The sequence below is a fragment of the Mustelus asterias genome, chromosome 22, assembly GCF_964213995.1.
Source record: "Mustelus asterias chromosome 22, sMusAst1.hap1.1, whole genome shotgun sequence".
NCBI lineage: Eukaryota > Metazoa > Chordata > Chondrichthyes > Carcharhiniformes > Triakidae > Mustelus > Mustelus asterias.
In genome coordinates, this window is record NC_135822.1 from 74,052,700 (window position 1) to 74,079,438 (window position 26,739).

The following is a 26,739-nucleotide window of genomic DNA, read 5'->3' on the forward strand; positions in this document are numbered from 1 at the left end:
GCAAGGGGTTGTCCCCAATGTCCTGGTCAATATTTGTCCCCCAACCAACACATCAAACAAATTATCTCATCATTTGTTTTATTGCTGTTTGTGGGATCTTGCTGTGGGCAAATTGGCTGCCATGTTCCTTACACTACAACAGTGACGATGCTTCAAGAGGACTTCAGTGGCTGTAAAGAATCTGAGATGTTCAGAGATTCTGCAAGCTTCCGTAGAAATGCAACTCCTTCCCTTTTTTTTGCTAAGTTAAGAGACATGCTGTCAAAGCTTTTCACCTTGCACTCATCAGGACAGACACAAGAATGCCAAATTTCAAAGGAAGCAACAATTTTTACTGCAACAGGAAGGGTACTGATTGGTTAGCAAGTTGGCTCTGATTGGTCGATGGTGTTGCTATGGAGAATGCAGCAGGGAACCAATGTCTCCCAATGTTTCTGTCTAATTTTAAAGATGCAATGCCTGGACATTCGCTTGAAGAGGACAGGTCCATCCGTATGTCGCTTCCAGCATGCACAAATGAGGTACATAGTGAGCCCAACTGATAATCTTCAATTGGTTGTCAGTGTAATTCTTAGCACACTCAGGATTGTTCACCAGGCAATGTCCAATTGCGGATTCACACCTGATGGTAGACATTATGTTCAACACTTCGACCAATCAGAATTGACTTGCCAATCAATCAACACCATTTTTTCATGCAGTATAAATTGTTGCTCCCTTTGAAATATGGCATTCTTGTGACCATCCTGATGAGTGCAAGATGAAAAACTTCGACAATATGTGTAATAACTCCATGGAGGCGAAAGGTCCAGTCACCAAGTTACTTTATTTGCACCATACATCTGTACACAGCCAGCTCTCCAGTTGCTCGCTGCTGAATGCAGGCTGGGAGTCTGACACACCTGCTTTAAATAGGGAGCAGGAGGCTCCCTGATTTAACCACCAATTAGGACAGTTCATACTCTAGCAAGCCAACCTCATTAACCTGGCTGAAGTCATCACAATATGTCTCTTTTTTGCGAATGCCTTTTGTGTGTTGAGACCTTTTCGGGTGAGGTGTGTGGAGATGTACAAAACTGTCTTCCACAAGAAGCCTCTTTTAAATCGAATAACTCGTAACTTATTGCCATTTTGGATCATCTCCTGGTTCTTATACCAGGAAGAAAGTCCTCAAAATTAAATCTCTCTCTCTCTCCACGGGTGCTGTGAGAATGGCTGAATATTTCCCGCTTACAAATCAGACTCCCAGCAGTATTTTGCCTTTATTTAAAGCTTGACAGGGTGAAAGGCACAGATCCTTCAGAGGAGCGGGATGTGGGTGGGTGCGATTGGGTGGGTGTGGGGAGTCGGCAACTACAGCAAATAATGGGAAAAACTGAGGACAATCCTGGCAACAAGAATCCAGCAGGAACCTGCTGGCACCAGGCACAGGGGGAATGCTTCAAATCAAATAAAGACAGATCCTCTCTGAGTGGTATAGACACTGGTCCCTCCAGTCACAGCTCCGACTACCAGTGTAGAATAGTTCAGGTCCCAGTGAAGTGGGAACACCATGACTTCATGAAAAGCTGCAGACAGTTCCCTTTTAGATTCTTTTGCGTGACGTGGGCTTAAAGCCAGCATTGGTGACCTGAGACCGTAAGACATAGGAGCAGAATGAGGCCACTCGGCCCATCGAGTCTGCTCCGCCATTCAATCATGGCTGATATTTTTCTCATCCCCATTCTCCTGCCTTTTCCCCATAGCCCCTGATCCCCTTATTAATCAAGAACCTATCTATCTCTGTCTTAAAGACACTCAATGACCTGGCCTCCACAGCCTTCTGCGGCAAAGAGTTCCACAGATTCACCACTCTCTGGCTGGAGAAATTCTCCCTCATCTCTGTTTTAAAGGATCGTCCCCTCAGCCTGAGGTTGTGCCCTCTGGTTCTAGGTTTTCCTACTAGTGGAAACATCCTCTCCACGTCCACTCTATCCAGGCCTCACAATATCCTGTAAGTTTCAATAAGATCCCCCCCTCATCCTTCTAAACTCCAACGAGTACAGACCCAGAGTCCTCAACTGTCCCTCATACCTTGTTCAGCCATTTTGGAGAGCAGGTGAGAGCCAACCACATTGCTGTGGTTCTGGGGTGACATTTCGGCCAGACGGGGTAAGGACGGTGGATTTCCTTCCCTGAGGGGCATTCGTGGACCCATGTTAAACTTCTTCCTGTGTTTACCCCAGTCCAACGCCGGCATTTCCACACCATGTCTACCTGGATTGAGCACTGGAGGCCTCAGGGCTTTGACTTGGGAACTGTAGCTTTCTCACTGTGTAAATAAAGGGTGCTGTTGATGGAAGACTGGCCTCGACGAGATCACTACCAAGATCGAACTGAAGAAATTCAACACGTTTCTCTCGAGGTGTGACTATGTTCCACACGATGGCTGCAACAAAGTGGTTTGTTTGTGTTGTCTATTTTCCATTTAGCAGCGGCGAGCGTTACTTGCTAACACCTCAGGTTATTCCATTTGAGTGTGCACAGCTTGCCACCACTTCTTCAGAGGAGGAATGTCTTGCAGGTTCCTACTCCACCTCCACCTTCCCTCTTCATTGTCCTTGAACATTTTATCATCACCTCCAAAATCTGTGCTTTCTTTCCTCAAACCATATTTCTGCCCCGTCACTGGACCAAAGCAGATCTTCTCAAGCTCACACCCTTTGTGGCTGTGAGGAAGATAACCTGCCCCTCCTTATCCTTCCTGAGCCTTATCTGCAGCTTTTCACCTTGTTAATCACCCCTCCAATACCTCTCCAACTGTCTTTGACTGATGGGGCGGCACAGTGACACAGTGGTTAGCACTGCTGCTTCACAGCGCCAGGGACCCGGGTTCGATTCCCAGTCACTGTCTGTGTGGAGTTTGCACGTTCTCCCCGTGTCTGCGTGGGTTTCCTCCGGCCGCTCCGGTTTCCTCCCACAGTCCAAAGATGTGCGGGCTAGATGGATTGGCCGTGCTAAATTGCCCCTTAGTGTAAGGGGGGCTAGCTAGGGTAAATGCATGGGTGATAGGGCCTGGGTGGGATTGTGGGAGATGCAGATTCGATGGACCGAATGGACTCCTTCTGCACTGTAGGATCCTATGAATCTAACTAGCAATCTAATCATAGAGTGCCTCCTGCATTTAAGTAGCACCTAAATGGTCCACACCTTGGTGAACATGGGCACAATTTCTGAACACGCGGATGATAGGATATTTGAAAGCATAGTGAACTGTGAGGAGAGCGCAGAACTTCAAGGGGACATGCACAGATTGGTGGAACAGGTGGCAGATGAAGTCCAAGGCAGAGCAATGTGAAGTCATTCATGTTGAGAGAAGGAACCTGGAGGAACACTATAAAGAAAAGGCATAACTCTAAAGAGGGCGCAAGACCAGAGGGATCTGGGTGTACATGTGCATAAATCATTGAAGGTGGCAGGACAGGTCGAGAGAGTGGTTCATGAAGCATTCCGTATCCTGGGCTTTATCAATGGGGCCACGAGTACAAAAGCTCCGATTTCTATTAACCCTGAATAAAACCGAGGCGGCACGGTGGCACAGTGGTTAGCACTGCTGCCTCACAGCGCCAGGGACCCGGGTTCGATTCCCGGCTTGGGTCACTGTCTGTGTGGAGTCTGCACTTTCTCCCCGTGTCTGCATGGGTTTCCTCCGGGTGCTCCGGTTTCCTCCCAAGATGTGCGGGTTAGGTTGATTGGCCGTGCTAAATTGACCCTAGTTTCAGGGGATTGGCAGGGTAAATATGTGGAGTTACGGGTATAGGAGCTGGGTGGGATTGTGGTCGGTGCAGGCTCGATGGGCTGAATGGCCTCCTTCTGCACTGTAGGGATTCTACTCTATTGTAAAACACTGGTTCAGCCTCAGCTGGAGTATTGCGTCGAGTTCTGGGCGCCACACTTTAGGGAGAATGTGATGGCAGCAGAGAGGGTGAAGGAAAGGTTCAGGAGATTGGTTCCAGGGATGAGGAATTTCAATTATCAGATAGAAGCTGGGGCTGTTTTCATTCGAGAAGGGAAGGTTGGGAGGGGATTCAATAGAGGTGTTCAAATCCATGAGGAGTCTGGACAGACCAGCTCGGGAGAAACTGTTCCCATTGCTGGGAAGGACAGGAACCAGAAGGACACAGAGTGAAAGAGATTGGTGACACGAGGAACAGCCTTTTCCCACAGCAAGTGGTGAGGATCGGCAGTGCAATGCCTGGGAGTGTGGGGGAGGCAGCCTCAAACAAAACTTCCATGAGGGAATTGAATTGTCTGAAAAGATAGAACGTGAAGGGACTTGGGACCGGAGTGGGGGGGCGGGGGGATTGAGGGAGTGGCGTGAACTACTGCTTCAGAGAGACAGCACAAACAGGATGGGCCGAGTGACCTCGTTCTGCACTGCATGAGGGTGACCGGCAAGGAGGAGGAGAATTATTTCTGCATCCTACTTTCCGCATGTGCGGACCGGGTGTTGCAGGTGCAGTGACCTTTATGGCACACAGTTCCCTGTGCTAACAATTTCCTGGAATGACTTCCACCAGTTCCACATCAGGCACAAGAAGAGGGTGGTTCCCCTTGTGCGAGAATGGAGAGCTGGGGTGGGGTGGGGGGTGGAGGGGGGCGGGGGGGGGGGGGGGGTTGGGGGGGGAGGGTGGCGGGGGGGCGGGGGGGGGGCTGGTGGGGAGGCGGTGGGGGAGAGGGGGGTCACTGTTTCCAAATCAGGCATTACCCAGTGAAAAAACAGCCCAGCAGAATGTTTTCACTCAGAGGGTCATGGGTCTTTGGAACTATGTTCCTGAAACAGGGTCTTCCAATATTTCTAACCAGAGGTGGGAAGATTCTTGGTAAGCAAGGAGGGTGATAGGTTGTCGGGGATGCAGATTTGAGGGGGTTACTTTCGGATCAGCCATGATTAAATGGTGGAGCAGGCTTGAGGGGCCGAATGGCCTACTCCTGCTCCTTGTTTGTATGTTCATATGTTCTTATGTTCATATGTTTGTATGTTCATATGTTTGTATGTTCGTAGCAGCAACCTGAGATATCAGTAGATAAATGGTGGGTTTAAACTTGAGGTGCCACTGAAAACAGTCAAAACACTCAAATCAGTTCAGAAAGATCAGAAACATGTTTGCAGATGACACCAAGATTGGTGGCATAGTGGGCAATGAAGAAGGTTATCTCCAATTGCAGTGAGATCTTGATCAATTGGGCCAGTGGGCTGATGAATGGCAGATGGAGTTTAATTTAGCTAAATGCGAGGTGATGCATTTTGGTAGATTGAACCAGGGCAGGACTTATTCAGTTAATGATAGGGTGTTGGGGAGAGTTACAGAACAAAGAGATCTAGGGATACATGTTCATAGCTCCTTGAAAGTGGAGTCACAGGTGGACAGAGTGGTGAAGAAGGCATTCGGCATGCTTGGTTTCATCGGTCAGAACATTGAATATGGGAGTTGGGACGTCTTGTTGAAGTTGTACAAGACATTGGTAAGGCCACACTTGGAATACTGTGTACGGTTCTGGTCACCCTATTATAGAAAGGATATTATTAAACTAGAAAGAGTGCAGAAAAGATTTATTAGGATGCTACCGGGACTTGATGGTTTGAGTTATAAGGAGAGGCTGGATAGACTGGGACTTTTTTCTCTGGAGCGTAGGAGGATTAGGGGTGACCTTATAGAGGTCTATAAAATAATGAGGGACACAGATCAGCTAGATAGTCAATATCTTTTCCCAAAAGTGGGGGAGTCTAAAACTAGAGGGCATGGGTTTAAGGTGAGAGGGGAGAGATACAAAAGGGTCCAGAGAGGCAGTTTTTTCACACAGAGGCTGATGAGTGTCTGGAACAAGCTGCCAGAGATAGTAGTAGAGGCGGGTACAATTTTGTCTTTTAAAAAGCGTTTAGACAATTACATGGGTACGATGGGTATCGAAGGATATGGGCCAACTGCGGGCAATTGGGATTCGCTTAGGGGTTTTTTTAAAAAGGGGCAGCATGGACAAGTTGGGCCGAAGGGCCTGTTTCCATGCTGTAAACCTCTGAGTCTATGACATCAGCATTGAGTGTCAGAATGGAAGGTAAATGTGCTGGATGTGGAATGTGACACCACCCAGCAGACCAGGGTCACTGAGAGGCTTTTGGCTGTACCTTGTCAAGGTGTGGGAGAGGCTCTTGGAGCACTGCTGTAAGGTGGGAAATAAGGCAGACAGCCTCACACACAACATCCTCACACACAACAACCTCACACACAACAACCTCACACACAACAACCTCACACACAAGCAGCAGCCTCACACACAACAGCAGTGTGATCAGAACCAGGTCAGAAAGTCTGCTGAGCTGGCTGGGAAGGACGCAGTTAGTGCTCACATCTGTGGTAGCACATCACCCAGGGGTAAGCCTGGCAGGTGAGACCAGGGGCAAGTACAGGGAGAAGGAAGGAAGGAAGGAAGGAGGAAAGCAGAGAGAGAGAGAGAGAGAGAGGGACAGAGGGATTTCATATCCCGTGAACCCCCAGGACTGCCTGACAGGACTCTAATGGAGACCTTGTTTGTGAAAGACCCACCTGGGGAAATCACCAAAAGATGGCATCGCCGTTCACTCCCTCAGAACGTTCCAGAGCAGAGTCCAGTCGCTGCTGCCTTTCTGAAATGTGGACTTTCTGGCGTTGGACTGGGGTAAACACAGTAAGAAGTCTCACAACCTGGTTTAACCCGGGATTGTGAGACTTCTTCTTACTGCCTTTCTGAAACACGGTTACAGTGTTGGAAAGGCAACAACTAATTTATCTCTTTGTGGTCCCACAAACAGCAATGTGATAATGAGCAGTACTCGACTGCAGTGGCCCCAGGAGTGAATAACGTCCAGGGGGTTGGGGGGGGGGAAGAGAGTGAAACCCTTTCTCCAAAACAATGGCCCGTCACCCCATCATTTAGAAACCTCGTCTTATTTTCTGCACCCGGTCGAAAATACTGCGTCGCATTTGCACATTCCGGCAGAGGAAATTTTCCGAGCACCTTATCTTGTCACTGGCTGACTCTGCAGTGTCTCGTTAGCTTGTCGATAAGATCTTAGGTGTTTCCTTTTCTGCAGAAAGAATCATGATATGCTTCCTGTATTGTCAAGGCCAGGCACAGCGAGTGGAAAGAGTGGAAAGAAACACTCCCTCATGAGGTTTGTGTTCACACCAGTCCGTCAGTGCCCCGTGGCAAACAACAAGCAGATAAAGCACAGAAATATCACATCTCAGCCCTTTGGCTAAGACCAAGTGTCAGATCAAACCCAAGATGGGGGTGCAATGCCTTATCTTGTCAGCTTGGATCTTGTTTGTCTCTCTTGTGGGGATGCGGAATTGGATTCAATTAGAATTTGGCTTTTGGAGCGAGCAAGGAGATGGATGAAGATCCCTCCAGATCCACGCTGAGCATTGGCTTTGCAACTTTGACAATGGAGCAAAACTTTTGAACAGAAGTTCCTGCCTTGAACAAAATGACATTGACTCTCCTGTGTGTTACTCATGGCTGAGTGGGTAGCATTCAGACCTCTGAACACAGAGATCGTGTATGTTCAACTTCCAATACAAACATTTCAGCGCCTAATCAAGGCTGAGTCATCCCAGACTTCAAACATTAACTCTGTCACCCTCTCCACAATGTGGAGATGCCGGCGTTGGACAGGGGTGGGCACAGTAAGAAGTCTCACCACACCAGGTTAAAGTCCAAAGCGCTCCGAAAGCTTGGGCTACCAAACAAACCTGTTGGACTTTAACCTGGTGTTGTGAGATTATTTACAGACCCTCTCCGCAGATGCTGCCAAACCGGCTGAATCCTTCCGGCATTTTCTTCTTTCAATTCCTGACACTTCCTCTGCAGTGCTGAGGGAGTGCTGCACTGTCAGAGGGTCAGTACTGAGGGAGTGCCGCACTGTCAGAGGGTCAGTGCTGAGGGAGTGCTGCACTGTCAGAGGATCAGTGCTGAGAGAGTGCTGCACTGTCAGAGGGTCAGTGCTGAGGGAGTGCTGCACTGTCAGAGGGTCAGTACTGAGGGAGTGCCGCACTGTCAGAGGGTCAGTGCTGAGGGAGTGCTGCACTGTCAGAGGGTCAGTACTGAGGGAGTGCCGCACTGTCAGAGGGTCAGTGCTGAGGGAGTGCTGCACTGTCAGAGGGTCAGTGCTGAGGGAGTGCCGCACTGTCAGAGAGTCAGTACTGAGGGAGTGCTGCGCTGTCAGAGGGTCAGTACTGAGGGAGTGCTGCACTGTCAGAGGGTCAGTACTGAGGGAGTGCCGCACTGTGAGAGGGTCAGTACTGAGGGAGTGCTGCACTGTCAGAGGGTCAGTACTGAGGGAGTGCTGCACTGTCAGAGGGTCAGTACTGAGGGAGTGCCGCACTGTGAGAGGGTCAGTACTGAGGGAGTGCTGCACTGTCAGAGGGTCAGTACTGAGGGAGTGCCACATTGTCAGAGGGTCAGTACTGAGGGAGTGCTGCACTGTCAGAGGGTCAGTAATGAGGGAGTGCCACATTGTCAGAGGGTCAGTACTGAGGGAGTGCTGCACTGTCAGAGGGTCAGCACTGAGGGAGTGCTGCACTGTTAGAGGGTCAGTGCTGAGGGACTGCAGTACTGACCCTCTGACAGTGCAGCACTCCCTCATTACTGACCCTCTGACAGTCCGGTACTCCCTCAGTACTGACCCTCTGACAGTGCGGCACTCCCTCAGTACTGACCCTCTGACAGTGCAGCACTCCCTCAGTACTGACCCTCTGACAGTGCGGCACTCCCTCAGCACTGACCCTCTGACAGTGCGGCACTCCCTCAGCGCTGACCCTCTGACAGTGCGGCTCTCCCTCAGTACTGACCCTCTGACAGTGCAGCACTCCCTCAGCACTGACCCTCTGACAGTGCGGCACTCCCTCAGCACTGACCCTCTGACAGTGCGGCACTCCCTCAGCACTGACCCTCTGACAGTGCGGCACTCCCTCAGTGCTGACCCTCTGACAGTGCAGCACTCCCTGAGACTTCAGGATTGCAGAGAGAATTCTGGTGCGAATTATGTGCTGTGAGATTCGAGAGTGGGGCTTGAACCCACTACTCGCAGCCTCAGAGGCCCTGCTGAGGCAGTTCAGTCTTGGTGGCTGTCTCACTGAAAGCAGGAGTTGCAAAAGCATCACTCAAGATCCTATCACCACTTCCTTTGGTCAAGTCCGATTGCCAACAAGCAGCCACAAGCTCTTCAAATAGAAGCAGCATTGTTTTCTGTCTGTTTCTATTTATTGATGCTGGTATCTTCCTATTGTTCTCCCTTATTCCCCGATCTACTTGTATTTTAAACAGAGCAAAAACACAGCAAATTAGCACAGTCCGTGGTAGTGAGGATCATCACCAACCAAGTGCAGATACTCTCCTGTGAGTTATGGCGAGTCTTTACTCTAGCTGGTCAGCCGAGTTTCACAGCAATCTGCCTGTGCCCCCAATGTTACAAAGCTCTCCAGCATCTGTGTAAGGCATCAAGCAGGAAACCAAGAAAGCCACTTCACCAAAACCCTTTCCATGACGTGTGTGTGTGTGTGTGTGTGTGTGTGTCTCTCTCTCTCAATTGTGTGCACAAACTCATTCGTCTCGAATCTTGTCTGCACTTAACCCCATTATTGCTGGCTCAAATTCCCCACACTTCCCCGGGCCTGGGGAGCACCCCCTCCCCTCCCCCCTCCCCCCCCCCCCCCCCAGACCCATACCCCTCACCCTCTTCACCTGGGAGATATGTGGGAGATCTCCCCCACTCTTCAAGTGCCATGGGATCTTTTACACCTATCTCCTCACCATCCAGGACAAAGCAGCCCCACCTGATCGCTATCCCTTTCACAGACCTTCAATCCTAATCCCTCCACCACCAACACACAGTCGATGGACAAGATTCACTGCAAGAACTCACCAAGATTCCTTTGACAACACCTTCCAAACCCATAACCACTACCATCTATACGGACAAGGGCACCAGATACCTGGGAAGACCACCACCTGCACGCTCCCCTCCAAGTCACTCAGCATCCTGACTTGGAAATATATCGCCGTTCCTTCACTGTTGCTGGGTCAAAATCCTGGAAGTCCCTCCCTAACAGCACTGTCGGTGAACCCACAGCACATGGTCTGCAACAGTTCAAGAATCATAGAATCCCTACAGTGCAGAAGGCCATTCGGCCCATCAAGCCTGCACCGACAACAATCCCACCCAGGCCCTATCCCCATAGCCCTATGTATTTACCCTGCTAGTCCCCCTGACACTAAGGGGCAATTTAGCATGGCCAATCAACCTGACCTGCACATCTTTGGAGTGTGGGAGGAAACTGGAGCATCCGGAGGAAACCCACGCAGACATGGGGAGAATGTGCAAACTCCACACAGACAGTGACCCAAGGCCGGAATTGAACCCAGGTCCCTGGCGCAGTGCCAACCACTGTGGCACCGTGCTGGCCCAGCGCTCATCACCACCTTCTCAACGTCAACTCGCAATGGGCAGTAAATGTTGGTCGAGCCAGTGACCACCCACATCCCATAAATATTATTTTCCAATGGGTTAAGGGCAGGTAGTGGCCTGGCTTTCACATCCCATCCGAAAAATGGCACCCTTGACCTCTTTCGAGGCTCCCTTGTGCCCATTGGAGGCACGCACTCCCTGTGAGGTCCGATTTCCATGCCTACATTCAGCCCCAAAACTCACCCCTGTCACTGGGCCCTTTGACTGTCGTCTCTGCTCCTGAGACAATATCTGATTGGTCAGCAGATTCCCAAAGCAGGGGGTGGGGGGCGGGGGGGGGGGGGGGGGGGGGGGTCTTCCTGAGGTGGGGGGTGGGGGGAGCGGGAGTCTTGTTTAAAAGCAACCTACACTCCATCCAGGGTTAAAGGGGTGCTGCGGGACAGCCATGGGGATTGTGGCCTGATAGGTTCCCACTGTCATTCCCACCCCTGGGGTGTTCTCCATCCCTTTAACATTTTAGCCAGGGGGTGCTGGGATCATGCCCCCACCCCCATAAAATCCAGCCCAAGGAGTTTACACGAAGTTGGGAAAGTCCATCATCTGTGCAGAATAGAAACGGGACGGGGAGAGATCGAGCAGTTCTCTACCCCACCGTCCCCCCGCCCCCTCCAGCCTGAGTCCCACTCCCCATCCGCTTTGCACTATTTTCCCAATGCCATGTCCAGACACGGAGAGATGGTCTCACAGCGCAGACCCGTGTGTCGTACCCAGCTTCCAGCCCCACTCCTCACCATTGGGGCTTTGCTGAGTTGTCTTTACAGACCCCTGGGGGAGCTGGTTCGCGGCAAAAAAACAACAGCACCCCCACCAAAAATCCACGGTCCGATTCTCGGATGGGTGGAGATTTCCAGTAAAACACACCGAGAAAGTTTCTTACATCCCACACAGTGTCGCTCAAACACCCCGCACTGCCACTCTCTGGAAAAACTGCGCAGGAAGGCATGAAAGATACCTCGAGATTGTCACACAGAGAACAATACTGATGCCTATCTCTCATTTCTGAACTGGAGCTACATTCTGTTTCTCTTAGTGGTAAATATGAAGTAGGACAGGCAAGCAGACTGGAGAGCCACCGTCAGACCAGGGCTTGACTCACGCTTGTTCTCTGTGATCTGTTCCTGGGAGTTTACCTTCGAGAGGGTGTGCCTGTTTACAATCTGTAGGTGGGTTGTCTGTCTGTCAGGGGAAGGAGAAGCTGCCAGGAGAGTGTGTGGTTTGATTTCGTCTCTGGAAGGGGCCCTTTGCAAGCAAGAACACCGCCCATTGCTCGATCCTTATTCTGGGAGGCGTCGCCACAGCACAGCAAGAAGCCATCTGCCCGCACGGTGGTGGAGCTTTCCCTGAGCCCAGATGCCAGTTTGGTCTGGACTAAGAGGGTCATTTTCATGACGCCAACCTGGAACTAGTGAAGTGCCACAGGGGGATCAGTGCTGGGGCCACAGTTATTTAAAATATACATGAATGACTTGGACGGGGGAAGGGAATGTACTATTGCCAAGTATGCAGATGACACAAAAATAGGTGAGAAGGCAAGTGGCGAGGATTGACACATCTATCGAGGGATACAGACAGATTAGGAAAGTGGGCATCAACTGGCAGATGGAATATAATGTCGGAAAATGTCAAGTTCTACACTTTGGTAGGAAGAATAAAGGAACTGAGTATTATTTAAATGGAGAAAGACTGCAGAAAGCTGCAGCACTGAGGGATGTGGGGGTCCTCGTGCATAAATCACAAAAAGCCCGCATGCAAGTTCAGCAGGTAATAGGGAAGGCAAATGGAATGTTGGCCTTTATTTCAAAGGGAATGGAGTGTAAAAACAGAGAAGACTTACTAAACCTCTGCAAGGCACTAGTTAGACCAAACCTGGAATACTGTGAACAGTTTTGGTCCCCTTATCTAAGGAAAGATATATTGGCATTGGAGGCAGTCCAGAGAAGGTTCATGATGTTGATCTGAGGTATGGAGGGATTTTATGTGGAGAGGTTGAGTAGGTTGGGCTGGTACTCATTGGAGTTTAGAAGAATGAGAGGCGACCTTATTGAGACATGTAGGTTTCTCAGGTGGTTTGACAGGGTCGAGGCTGAGAGGTTGTTATCTGTTGTGGGGGAGTCTAGAATCAGGGGGCATAATCTCAGAGTGAGGGGGTCACCCATTTAAGACAGATGAGGAGGAATTTCTTCTCTCAGAGGGGAGTGAATCTGTGAAATTCTTTACCGCAGAGGACTGTAGAGGCTGGATCATTAAGTATGTTCAAGGCTGAGGTAGAGAGATTTTTAATTAGTAAGGGAGTCCAGGGTTATGAGGATCAGGCGGTTAAGCGGAGTTGAGGATTATCACATCAGATCAGTCACAATCTCATTGAATGGCAGAGCAGACTTGATGGGCCAAATGGCCACCTCTGGTCCTATGTCTTGTGGTCCTATGGAGTGTCTAAGTAGGCCATGTGAGAGGTCAGTTAAATCATCCATGTTGGTGTGGGACTGGAGTCACAGAGAGGCTCAGACCAGTTCAGAATGGCATGTTTCCATTCTCTGAAGGACAAGAATGAGCCAGTTAATTTTCAAGGAAATCCAATATTTGTCTGTAGATTTTTAAAGAGAATTTTCTGCCAGTGGGGATTACAGAGCAAACTCAGAATACCAGCCTCGGACCATAAGCACCAAGGTACCACACTGTGGGCACTGAGTGAGTGAAGTTAATACGTTCCCATCCCACCCAGCTGACCCAGGAAGGTAAATTGGCTGTGCCTGTGTATCAAACAGTTGAGGACTCTGGATCTGTACTCGTTGGAGTTTAGAAGGATGAGGGGGGGATCTTATTGAAACTTACAGGATACTGCGAGGCCTGGATAGATCGGACATGGAGAGGATGTTTCCACTAGTAGGAAAAACTAGAACCAGAGGGCACAACCTCAGGCTAAAGGGACGATCCTTCAAAACAGAGATGAGGAGGAATTTCTTCAGCCAGAGAGAGGTGAATCTGTGGAACTCTTTGCCGCAGAAGGCTGTGGAGGCCAGGTCATTGAGTGTCTTTAAGACAAATAGATAGGTTCTTGATTAATAAGGGGATCAGGGGTTATGGGGAAAAGGCAGGAGAATGGGGATGAGAAAAATATCAGGCATGATTGAATGGCGGAGCAGACTCGATGGGCCGAGTGGCCTCATTCTACCTCCTATGTCTTATGGTTTTATGGTTGTCCTCCACAATTCTCTGAGGGAAGAGCAGAACCAAGTGACGCAAAGATGACAGCTCCATCTGAGGCAGAAGCATCAAGAGCTTCAGGGGGGAAACAAGCGTTCTCTGCACCCTGCAGAAAGAGAAAGAGAGGAGGAGCTCCCCTCGCCCATCCACAAGAAACACATGGCGATTGGAACTTCAGGATGTCAATACTTAACTCAGAGGCGGGGGGATTAGGGTGAAGGTTTTGCAGCAACGTGTCAGCAGAGGCAGATTCGAGTGGGGCTCTCATAACGGAACTGGACAAGCCCCTGAGGGAAACAATTTGCTATGTTAAGGGGTGGGGCGAGCCAATTTCCCTTGCGGAGTGCTGACACACCAGCTTGACGAAGGGCTGAATGGCCTTCCCCCGCTATCGCAACCATCCGACAACTAAAAATTCTCTCAAAATGGCAGCTACGTCTGAGCGGTGTGTAAGAACAACCTCAGCACTCTGCGTCTGTATTCAAGTGAGCCTGATGACAAACTGTTTCCACTCCACGATGAGTCAGATCCTCTGCTAACTCTGAGAGTTTGCAAGGGCAAGTGGCACAGTCACGTGACAGCTGTAGAAGCATCTTTTCACCATCGCCGAAAGAAACCACTTCATGGAAAGTGGGTTTCAAAACAAAAGAGAAAATCTTGAAAGAATTGCATTGAGATGTCGCATTTCATGGCCTCCGGGGATCTCAAGGCACGATTGAAGTGTGCCGTTGATGTAGGAAACATGGCAACCAATTTACACACAGTAAACTCTCACAAACAGCAAAGTGACAATGACCCAGATAATCTGCTTTGTTTTTTTAACCATTGTTGAGAGTCCCAGACCAGACCCCAGGATATAGGATGAAGCCAGAACAGACCCCAACAATCTTTCTATTTGGCATAAATTTGAGGAAAGGATAGTTCCTTCCAGGAATGATTCCAGAGAACCATAGGACATTACAGCACAGAAACAGGCCTTTTGGCCCTTCTTGTCTGTGCCGAACCATTTTTCTGCCTACTCCCACTGACCTGCACCTGGACCATATCCCTCCACACCCCTCTCACCCATGTACCTGTCCAAGTTTTTCTTAAATGTTAAAAGTGAGCCTGCATTCACCACTTCATCTGGCAGCTCATTCCACACTCCCACCACTCTCTATGTGAAGAAGCCCCCACTAATATTCCCTTTAAACTTTTCCCCCCTCACCCTTAACCCATGTCCTCTAGTTCTTTTCTCCCCTAGCCTCAGTGGAAAAAGCCTGCTTGCATTCACTCTATCTATACCCACCATAATTTTATACACCTCTATCAAATCTCCCCTCATTCTTCTGCGCTCCAGGGAATAAAGTCCTAACCTATTCAACCTTTCTCTGTAACTCAGTTTCTCAAGTCCCGGCAACATCCTTGTAAACCTTCTCTGCACTCTTTCAACCTTATTAATGTCCTTCCTGTAATTAGGTGACCAAAACTGCACACAATACTCTAAATTCGGCCTCACCAATGTCTTATACAACCTCACCGTAACATTCCTCTGACAAATTAGGGATCTTTTATCGTAAAACAAACTTTATTTAACACAGTTTAAATGTAACTCTAACAAATGAAGCAATATAACTATTAAACTAGAAAAAGTGCAGAAAGGATTTACCAGGATGCTACCGGGACTTGATGGTTTGAGTTATAAGGAGAGGCTGGATAGACTGGGACTTTTTTCTCTGGAGCATAGAAGGCTGAGGGCTGATCTTATAGAGGTCTATAAAATAATGAGGGGCATAGATCAGCTAGATAGTCAGTATGTTTTCCCAGCGGTAGGGGAATCTAAAACTAGAGGGCATAGGTTTAAGGTGAGAGGGGAGAGATACAAAAGTGTCCAGAGGGGCAATTTTTCACACAGAGGGTGGTGAGTGTCTGGAACAAGCTGCGAGAGGTAGTAGTAGAGGCGGGTACAATTTTGTCTTTTAAAAAGCGTTTAGACAATTCCATGGGTGCGATGGGTACAGAGGGATATGGGCCAAATGCGGGCAATTGGGATTAGCTTAGGGGTTTAAATAAAAAGGGGCGGCATGGACAAGTTGGGCCGAAGGGCCTGTTTCGATGCTGTAAACCTCTATGACTCGAGAACAATACTTAAAAAAATGAAGAGAAAACAAGTTTAATTTCTAACTTATCACTGTTTCAGTTCTAAATGAGCAACATTCCTCTTCCAGACTTACAATACCACTTTAAATGCAGTTCGCGCCCATAAGTATATTTGCTGTCCTGAGTGTAGACAGGTCCTGAAGCTTTTTCAGAGTGAATGAGTTTCAGCAGCTTGTCGAAAATCTTTGCCTTTAAGCAAACCCCAGTCAGAACTGCAAAGCTGTTTCTCTGCTACAGGCCTAGCTCCTCCCATTAACCACATCATCACATGACCCTACATACCGAAACCCACCTTCCATTCCTTTCATCACAAACCCCAAAGAACCTTTTCTTGTGTAATCACAAGTCCGTTCGCTCAACTTAGTAAACACTAGATGGCTAAAATGAGTAATCATCCTGCTCTCCCAGCATCTGAGCTGTATTCCACCCAGACACACTGACTACCCATGGAATAAAACAGTCCCCTCAGATATAAAAAACAAGAAATGTGTGTCTATATCAATTGTCCTACTTTATCATCACACCATGTTGGTTGAGAAATTACCTTGTAAATTTTAGATGAGGATCACCATACCTCAGGAGAGGGGCAAGGTTGAGAAGTCAGAGCCTCCAGCCAGTATGGGAATTACCATTGCCCCAGAACAGAGGGAGAACTGCCCTGTTCTTCTTCCTGTGGTGGTTATGGCATCTTTTACACCCAGTTGAGAGGGTGACAAGGCATCACTTTAACTCTTTGTGTGAAAGACTGCCCCTCCAACAGTGTGGCACCCCATCAGTGCTGCACTGAGGCGCTTAACTCTCCAGAGCAGGGTTTGACTCCATGCCCTTCTGATTTTGGGGTGAGAATGTGACCATAGAATCTCTGCACTGCATGAGGAGGCCATTCAGCCCACTGAGTCTGCGCCCCCTCTCCGAAAGAGCATCTCACCCAAGGCCCTCCTTATCCCTGTACCCCCGTCCATTTAGCAAGACCAGTCCACCTAACCCGCACATCTTTTGAGTGTGGGAGGAAACAGAGCTCCCGGGAGAACGTGCAGGCTCCACACAGACAGTCGCCCAAGGCCGGAATTGAACCTGGGTCCCTGATGAGGCAGCGGTGCTAACCACTGTGCCACACGCATCTGTTGTTAGTTATCCTTCTACTGCCACACTAGAGAAATAAAATGAACCGCAACAGCCCTGGTGACAGCCAGCGTGAGGTCAAACTGTGCCACCCTCAGCTGAACCTTGACTGTGGAACTAGGGGAGAAAAGATATGAACTGGGGAAGAGGCAAGGTCATATTGGATCCATACCTTCACGCCATTTACACCTTGGAATGATAATCTTTAACCCCCTCAGCTGATAAAAATCTATTCATCTGAGCTTTGAACCGGCACGGTAGCACAGTGGTTAGCACTGCTGCTTCACAGCTCCAGGGACCCGGGTTCGATTCCCGGCTCGGGTCACTGTCTGTGTGGAGTTTGCACATTCTCCTCGTGTCTGCGTGGGTTTCCTCCGGGTGCTCCGGTTTCCTCCCACAGTCCAAAGATGTGCGGGTTAGGTTGATTGGCCAGGTTAAAAATTGCCCCTTGGAGTCCTGAGATGCGTAGGTTAAAGGGATTAGCGGGTAAATATGTGGGGGTAGGGCCTGGGTGGGATTGTGGTTGGTGCAGACTCGATGGGCTGAATGGCCTCCTTCTGCACTGTAGGGTTTCTATCTATTCTAAAAAAAAACCCTCCTCTCCATAATCCCCTCACCCCTTTCATTCCTTCAACCCCCCCCCTCCCCCACCCCAGCTATTCGCAGAAGGAAGATTCTCATCGCCCTTTGAGTATATAAGTGCATCCTGACATCACCTCTGAAGGGCCTGGCTCCAATTTAAACCTTGTGTTGCGGCAGTTAGGAGCTGTGTCACCTTTCCTTGTGGTGTTTCTGTTCAAAGGTTGACCACAAGCCATAAAAAAAACAGTCAACCCATGAGAGTCAAGATAATGACTTTCTCTAAGGCAGCGAGCTGCTTTGCTTCCTGTATTATTCAACCATGGGGGTTTTAACTCAATCCATTTCCTTTTCAAGTTCTCAGTCCCTACTTTCAGCTTCTCCCCTTGCCGTGGGCTCAAGCCCTGGGTCACGGTGGAAATTGGAGTAGGCCATTCAGCCCCCTTGAGCCTATTCAAAGCCCTTGTACAATGTTTACTTCCTCCCCCCCCCCGCCCCCCCCGTCCACATCAATGTCACCAAAACAAACTCGCTGGTCATGATCACATTGCTGTTTGTGGGATCCTGCTGTGTGAAAATTGGCTGCCGTGTGCCCGACATGACAACAGTGACTGCACTGAGTTTGCATGTAAAACACTCACTGACATCCTGGGGAAAAGGTGCTATGGAAATGCAGGACATTCTATCTTGAGCTGGCTACCTGTGTTACTTCAGAAAGAACTCTTCAAAAATGCAGCTAATGAAAATACAACAAAACTTACTCCAACTTATAAATCAAAGAAAGGGTTTATTAAAGAAACTTCATTACTCCAAACCTGGGACCTCACCCTGGGCCACTCCAAGCTCCCCAGTCCTACATAGTTCCTTATTTATAGTGAATCAGCTGGTCAGCTGACTATTACATCACTCTGTGATTGGTTCCATGGTTTACCAGGTCAGCTGACCTTTACATCTTGTTCCCATTGGTCACATTACATCCAATGCAAAGTTGTCACCGGTTACATTCTAACAACCTGGGTGTCCTTCCAGCCTCTCAATGGCAACGGGTCCATCTGGATTTTATTGGGGATTGAACATGTTTAAGACCTACCTCCCCCCCTCCCACTCCCCCAGCCCCGTTTCGGACTTTGATGAATGGGAAGCATCTTCTCTGTGTCTGTTTTATTAATGGAATGAATTGTTCCCCCCTTACCTGCCACTCGAGTGCAGTAGAGTGCGTTCTCCTCCATGGCCATCACATTGTTCTTTCCCTTCTTCGACCACTGCTTACCGTCGTTCTTGCTCAGTGTTTGCCTCTCGCCCCAATTCATCTGGAGGAATAATTAATATCAGCAAGATTCTTCAACGTGGGGAAACCTCCCACACACCTCTTCACGCACTCTAACCTCCTCATGCACTCTAACCTCCTCACGCACTCTAACCTCCTCACGCACTCTAACCTCTTCACGCACTCTAACCTCTTCACGCACTCTAACCTCTTCACGCACTCTAACCTCCTCATGCACTCTAACCTCCTCACGCACTCTAACCTCCTCACGCACTCTAACCTCTTCACGCACTCTAACCTCCTCACGCACTCTAACCTCCTCACGCACTCTAACCCCTTCACGCACTCTAACCTCCTCACGCACTCTAACCTCCTCACGCACTCTAACCTCCTCACGCACTCTAACCTCCTCACGCACTCTAACCTCCTCACGCACTCTAACCTCCTCACGCACTCTAACCCCTTCACGCACTCTAACCTCCTCACGCACTCTAACCTCCTCACGCACTCTAACCTCTTCACGCACTCTAACCTCTTCACGCACTCTAACCTCTTCACGCACTCTAACCTCCTCACGCACTCTAACCTCCTCACGCACTCTAACCTCCTCACGCACTCTAACCTCCTCACGCACTCTAACCTCCTCACGCACTCTAACCTCCTCACGCACTCTAACCTCTTCACGCACTCTAACCTCTTCACGCACTCTAACCTCTTCACGCACTCTAACCTCCTCACGCACTCTAACCTCCTCACGCACTCTAACCTCTTCACACACTCTAACCTCTTCACGCACTCTAACCTCCTCACGCACTCTAACCTCCTCACGCACTCTAACCTCCTCACACACTCTAACCTCTTCACGCACTCTAACCTCCTCACGCACTCTAACCTCTTCACGCACTCTAACCTCCTCACGCACTCTAACCTCCTCACGCACTCTAACCTCCTCACACACTCTAACCTCTTCACGCACTCTAACCTCTTCATGCACTCTTACCTCTTCACACACTCTAACCTCTTCACGCACTCTAACCTCTTCACGCACTCTAACCTCCTCACGCATTCTAACCTCTTCACGCACTCTAACCTCTTCACGCACTCTAACCTCCTCACGCACTCTAACCTCCTCACGCACTCTAACCTCCTCACGCACTCTAACCTCTTCATGCACTCTTACCTCTTCACACACTCTAACCTCTTCACGCACTCTAACCTCTTCACGCATTCTAACCTCTTCACGCACTCTAACCTCTTCACGCACTCTAACCTCTTCACGCACTCTAACCTCTTCACGCACTCTAACCTCTTCACGCACTCTAACCCCTTCACGCACTCTAACCCCTTCACACACTCTAACCTCCTCACGCACTCTAACCTCTTCACGCACTCTAACCCCTTCACGCACTCTAACCTCTTCGCGCACTCTAACCTCTTCGCGCACTCTAACCTCTTCACACACTCTAACCTCTTCACGCACTCTAACCTCTTCACACACTCTAACCCCTTCACACACTCTAACCTCTTCATGCACTCTAACCCCTTCACACACTCTAACCTCCTCACGCACTCTAACCTCCTCACGCACTCCAACCCCTTCACGCACTCTAACCCCTTCACACACTCTAACCCCTTCACGCACTCTAACCTCTTCGCGCACTCTAACCTCTTCGCGCACTCTAACCTCTTCACACACTCTAACCTCTTCACACACTCTAACCTCTTCACGCACTCTAACCTCTTCACACACTCTAACCTCTTCACACACTCTAACCTCTTCACGCACTCTAACCTCTTCACACACTCTAACCCCTTCACACACTCTAACCTCTTCATGCACTCTAACCTCCTCATGCACTCTAACCCCTTCACGCACTCTAACCTCCTCACGCACTCTAACCCCTTCACGCACTCTAACCTCTTCATGCACTCTAACCTCCTCATGCACTCTAACCCCTTCACGCACTCTAACCTCCTCATGCACTCTAACCCCTTCACGCACTCTAACCTCCTCATGCACTCTAACCCCTTCACACACTCTAACCCCTTCACACACTCTAACCCCTTCACGCACTCTAACCTCTTCGCGCACTCTAACCTCTTCGCGCACTCTAACCTCTTCACACACTCTAACCTCTTCACGCACTCTAACCTCTTCACACACTCTAACCCCTTCACACACTCTAACCTCTTCATGCACTCTAACCTCCTCATGCACTCTAACCCCTTCACGCACTCTAACCCCTTCACGCACTCTAACCCCTTCACGCACTCTAACTTCCTCACGCACTCCAACCTCCTCACGCACTCTAACCCCTTCACGCACTCTAACCTCTTCACGCACTCTAACCTCTTCACGCACTCTAACCCCTTCACACACTCTAACCTCTTCACGCACTCTAACCTCTTCACGCACTCTAACCTCTTCACGCACTCTAACCCCTTCACACACTCTAACCTCTTCACGCACTCTAACCCCTTCACGCACTCTAACCTCTTCACGCACTCTAACCTCTTCACGCACTCTAACCCCTTCACGCACTCTAACCTCTTCACGCACTCTAACCTCTTCACGCACTCTAACCTCTTCACGCACTCTAACCTCCTCACACACTCTAACCTCCTCACACACTCTAACCTCTTCACGCACTCTAACCTCTTCACGCACTCTAACCTCTTCACGCACTCTAACCTCCTCACACACTCTAACCTCCTCACACACTCTAACCTCTTCACGCACTCTAACCTCTTCACGCACTCTAACCTCTTCACGCACTCTAACGTCTTCACACACTCTAACTACTTCACACACTCTAACCTCTTCACGCACTCTAACCTCTTCACGCACTCTAACCTCTTCACGCACTCTAACGTCTTCACACACTCTAACCTCTTCACACACTCTAACCTCTTCACGCACTCTAACCTCTAGTGGGTCCAGACAGCTGCTCAACCTTTCCACATAAAACAAAGTTTCTCATAAGAACATAAGAACTAGGAGCGGGAGTAGGCCATCTAGCCCCTCGAGCCTGCTCCACCATTCAATAAAATCATGGCTGATCTTTTCGTGGACTCAGCTCCACTTACCCGCCCACTCACCATAACCCTTAATTCCTTGACTGTTCAAAAATTTATCTATCCTTGCCTTAAAACCGCGGCACGGTAGCACAGTGGTTAGCACTGCTGCTTCACAGCTCCAGGGACCTGGGTTCGATTCCCGGCTTGGGTCACTGTCTGTGTGGAGTTTGCACATTCTCCTCGTGTCTGCGTGGGTTTCCTCCGGGTGCTCCGGTTCCCTCCCACAGTCCAAAGATGTGCGGGTTAGGTTGATTGGCCATGCTAAAATTGCCCTTACTGTGTCCTGGGATGCGTAGGTTAGAAGGGTTAGTGGGTAAATATGTAGGGATATGGGGGTAGGGCCTGGGTGGGATTGTGGTCGGTGCAGACTCGATGGGCCGAATGGCCTCTTTCTGCACTGTAGGGTTTCTATGGTTTCTATGGTAAAAACATTCAATGAGGTAGTCTCAACTGCTTCACTGGGCAGGGAATTCCACAGATTCACACTTTGTGTGAAGACGTTCCTCCTCAACTCAGTCCTAAATCTGGTTCCCCTTATTTTGAGGCCATGCCCCCTAGTTCTGGTTTCACCCGCCAGTGGAAACAACTTCCCTGCTTCTTTCTTATCTATTCCCTTCATAATCTTATATGTTTCTATAAGATCTCCCCTCATTCTTCTGAATTCCAATGAGTATAGCCCCAGTCTACTCAGTCTCTCCTCATAAGCCAACCCTCTCAACTCCGGAATCAACCTAGTGAATCTCCTCTGCACCCCCTCCAGTGCCAGTATATCCTTTCTCAATAAGGAGACTAAAACTGTACACAGTACTCCAGGTGTGGCCTCACCAGCACCTTATACAGCTGCAACATAACCTCGCAGTTTTTAAACTCCATCCCTCTGGCAATGAAGGAGAAAATTCCATTTGCCTTCCTAATTACCCCCTGCTTCACCTGCAAACCAACTCCTTGAGATTCCTGCACAAGGACACCCAGGTCCCTCTGCACAGCAAAATGCTGCAATGTTTTACCATCCCAGGAATGAGTCGCGTGAACCTTCTACCGATTGGGAATTTGTTGATGAAAATCAGAGCTGTGTTTTCACAGCCCCACCTCACTGATTTAGAATTCGATTCGATTCTTTTCATGTTTTTATTGCGGCGAGAACTTCAAATCTGCGACGTTCGTTGTGTATCCAAGTTGCCGTGCTATTTGTCGATATAATTACCTGGCACCCCACGGCATTGCTCGCTGATAGTTGTGACATTTAGCTGCTGGCCTGGCCCTTTAAGAGCACAGCTGAACAACTCAAAGGTGGTTGCACTGAGCCAACCCGACTGATCACAAACCGGTAAACAGCAGAGGTCGGAGGTCAGAGGGCAATTGTAAATCTCGCGCCCGAGCTTAGCAGAGCTATTGTGAAATGAGTGGCTTTCTTTGTCCATGTTTCTTTTTATATAATTCATGACCTGAATAACTTGGATGTTTGACGTTGAGGTGTTGCGGGTGAATGCTTCATGGAAGATTTTCGCAAATGGTATTCGCACATCTTTTGTGAGAGAACATGGAGACAGTTTGCGTGTTGTTGCCAAGCGCGTGCTGTTATGGCTCCACTCAAAGATCACGCATCATAGAATCTACAGAAGACAAGGTTTCCTTTCACCCACAGATTCCCGCACTGTTGGCATCGCTCTGCTTCATAACCAGCTGTCCAGCCAACTGAGCTGAACCAATCCCTCCCCTCCACACAGTACTCTCAGGATAGTCCAACCGTGGTTCGAAACAAGTTGAACAGAACCTCTCTGAACAAAGAACAAAGAAAATTACAGCACAGGAACAGGCCCTTTGGCCCTCCAAGCCTGCACCGACCATGCTGCCCGACTGAACTAAAACCTCCTACCCTCCCGGGGACCATATCCCTCTATTCCCATCCTATTCATGTATTTGTAAAGACGCCCCTTAAAACTCACAATCGTATCTCCAAAGGTGTGCAGCTTAGGTTGATTGACCATATTAAATTTACCCTAGTGTCAGGGGGATTAGCAGGGTAAATGTGTGGGGTTACGGGAATAGGGCCTGGCTGGGATTGTGGTCGGTACAGGCTCGATGGGCCGAATGGCCTCCTTCTGTACTGTATGAATTCTATGATTCTATCATTTTCCACCATCTCCCCTGGGCAGCGGGTTCCAGGCACCCACCACCCTCTGTTTTTCATAGAATCATAGAATCCCTACAGTGCTGCAGGAGGCCGTTTGGCCCATCGAGTCACTGACACTCCAACAGAGCAACTTTACCCAAGCCCTATCGGGGTGGCACAGTGGTTAGCACTGCTGCCTCACAGTGCCAGGGACCCGGGTTCGATTCCGGCCTTGGGCCACTGTCTGTGTGGAGCTTGCACGTTCTCCCCATGTCTGTGTGGGTTTCCTCCGGGTGCTCCAGTTTCTTCCCACAGTCCAAAGATGAGCAGGTTAGGTGGATTGGCCATGACAAATTCACCCTTAGTGTCAGGGGGACTAGCTCTAAATGAATGGGGTTATGGGGATAGGGCCTGGGTGGGATTGTGGCCAGTGCAGACTCAATGGGCCAAATGGCCTCCTTCTGCAGTGTATGATTCTATGATTCTATGATTGTATCCCCATAACCCCCCATATTTACCCCGCTAATCCCCCGACCCACAAATCTTGGGACACTAAGGGACAATTTAGCATGGCCAATCCATCTAACCTGCACATCTGTGGACAGTGGGAGGAAGCCGGAGCACCTGGAGGAAACCCAAGCAGACATGGGGAGAATGTGCAGACTCCACACAGACAGTGACCCAGAGCTGGAATGGAACTCGGGTCCCTGGCGCTGTGAGGCAGCAGTGCTAACCTCTGTGCCAACGTGCCGCCCTATGTGTCAGCCCATATGATTGTGTTGCCACTTCTTGCACACTTCGAAGTGGCGCACACTTTTTAACAGATTCAAATCAATCTCAGAAATAGTTAGAGCACTGAGCCGCAGCGTGAGATTTTCAAATGGTTGCAATTGCACTCTGAATGACCACTTCAGTTTCTAGCCAGCTGCAGTACCTGCAATGGCCTGCAAAGGAGAGGGCAGCACTTAACATCAAAACCAAGCTGTTGCACCAAGAGATCCCGCAAACACTTCTTGTTTTTTGGTACGGTGAAGTCTTACCGGAAAAGCCATTTCACACAGGCTCTGGCTCCAGTCCTCGTATTCTGAGGACTCAACAGCAAAGACAAACAGTTTCTCAATCGTTTCCAAGTGAAACGACCGGCATTCGCTGGGGCAGCTCTCGCCGGGGGCCTCAGTGATGCGAATGCAGTCGCTCAGCTTGATGATCTTTCTGTTCTCCATTTTCTTGGTGCTTTGCCGTTCTGAGCTGCCCGTGGCCTCCTTGAGCTCCCAATACTCCAGGCGTGCGACAGAGCAAGGACTCTCGCCGTACAGCAACACCCAAAACCTTTTCCATTTCTGTCAAAGAGAGGGGGAGAGAAGCTGTCATTGGCCAAAAACAACAATAAAATCACACCCGCAAAGCGGGAGGCCATTCAACCTGTTCTACATACCTGTATCTGTACCTATACCTGTATCTGTGCCTGTACCTGTGCCTGTACCTGTACCTGTGCTTGTACCTGTACCTGTATCTGTGTCTGTACTGTACATGTGCTTGTTCCTGCACCTGTGCCTGTACCTGTGCCTGTACATGTGCCTGTACCTGTACCTGTGCCTGCACCTGTATCTGTATCTGTACCTATACCTGTGCCTGTACCTGTGCCTGTGCCTGTACCTGTGCCTGTACCTGTACCTGTATCTGTGCCTGTACCCTGTATCTGTGCCTGTACCCTGTATCTGTGCCTGTACCTGTGCCTGTATCTGTGCCTGTACCTGTGCCTGTACCTGTACCTGTGCCTGTAGCTGTACCTGTGCCTGTACCTGTGCCTGTGCCTGTATCTGTAACTGTACCTGTACCTGTAACTGTATCTGTTCCTGTGCTGGCTTTTTGAAAGAGTGAGCCAATTCTCTCCCCCTCCCCCTGACTTTGTCTGCTTTTTTATCCAACTCCCTTCTGAAGGTTCTTGTTGAATGTGCGTCCATCGCCCTTTCAGGCTGTGTGTTCCAGAACACAACAACTCGTTACGTCAATATAAATTCTCCTCCCGTGCTTGCCTATTTCTTCACTCTGTCTCCTCTGGATACCGACCCTCTCTTCAGTGGACAGTTTCTGATTATTTCCCCTACCCTTGCCCTGGAAGTCAGGGTGGGGGGAGCCGGGGAGGGGTTGGGGAACACCCACTCATCATGTACCCAAGGACATGCTCTGTACTCTCAGTGAGGCCAACAGCTCAGAGCAAAGTCCCACTTTATCAATGCAAGTTTCCTGCAGTCGCTGGGTTGTCAAAGGGAATGTGTGAGCTGCTCTTTCAGGTTGGGTGACCACCACCGTCCATATCCCAGCTGACCCATCATGGTTAGTGCCACAGGAATTCTGCTGATAGAGCGAGGATTCTGCATCACAACTCATTCCCCGGGGGTGTGAACTAACATTTCAATGACTGCACTGCGGAGGAGATACTGGGGATCCCTCATCGGTCACTGTATCACGCGATGGACTCAGGGGACATAAAGAATCATGAGCTAGGCTTGCTAACTTGAACACTGGGAGCTCTTTATTAGAAGTGTACACTGTTCCTCAGACGGCCCAACTGGATCCCACACTGGGTGAAACGCAGGGGTCACCTGACTTGCCCTCTTAACGGGGCAGTCCATATCCCAAACCCGATCATACAATATATCCATATCACACAGTCAGTGCCCTCACCAA

General features: G+C 49.5%; 1 protein-coding gene across 1 annotated transcript in view; it reads right to left on the reverse strand.

Moving 5' to 3' along the window:
- The window catches only part of LOC144510197 (docking protein 2-like), a 60,844-nt gene that overhangs the window by 7,554 nt on the left and 26,551 nt on the right, over positions 1-26,739 (reverse strand). Inside the window, exons 2-3 of the mRNA XM_078239677.1 lie at positions 25,089-25,388; positions 18,783-18,900 (exon numbers count right to left, since the gene is read on the reverse strand). Coding sequence (XP_078095803.1) covers positions 18,783-18,900; positions 25,089-25,388 — 418 coding nt within the window. The remainder of the gene's footprint in view (positions 1-18,782; positions 18,901-25,088; positions 25,389-26,739) is intronic.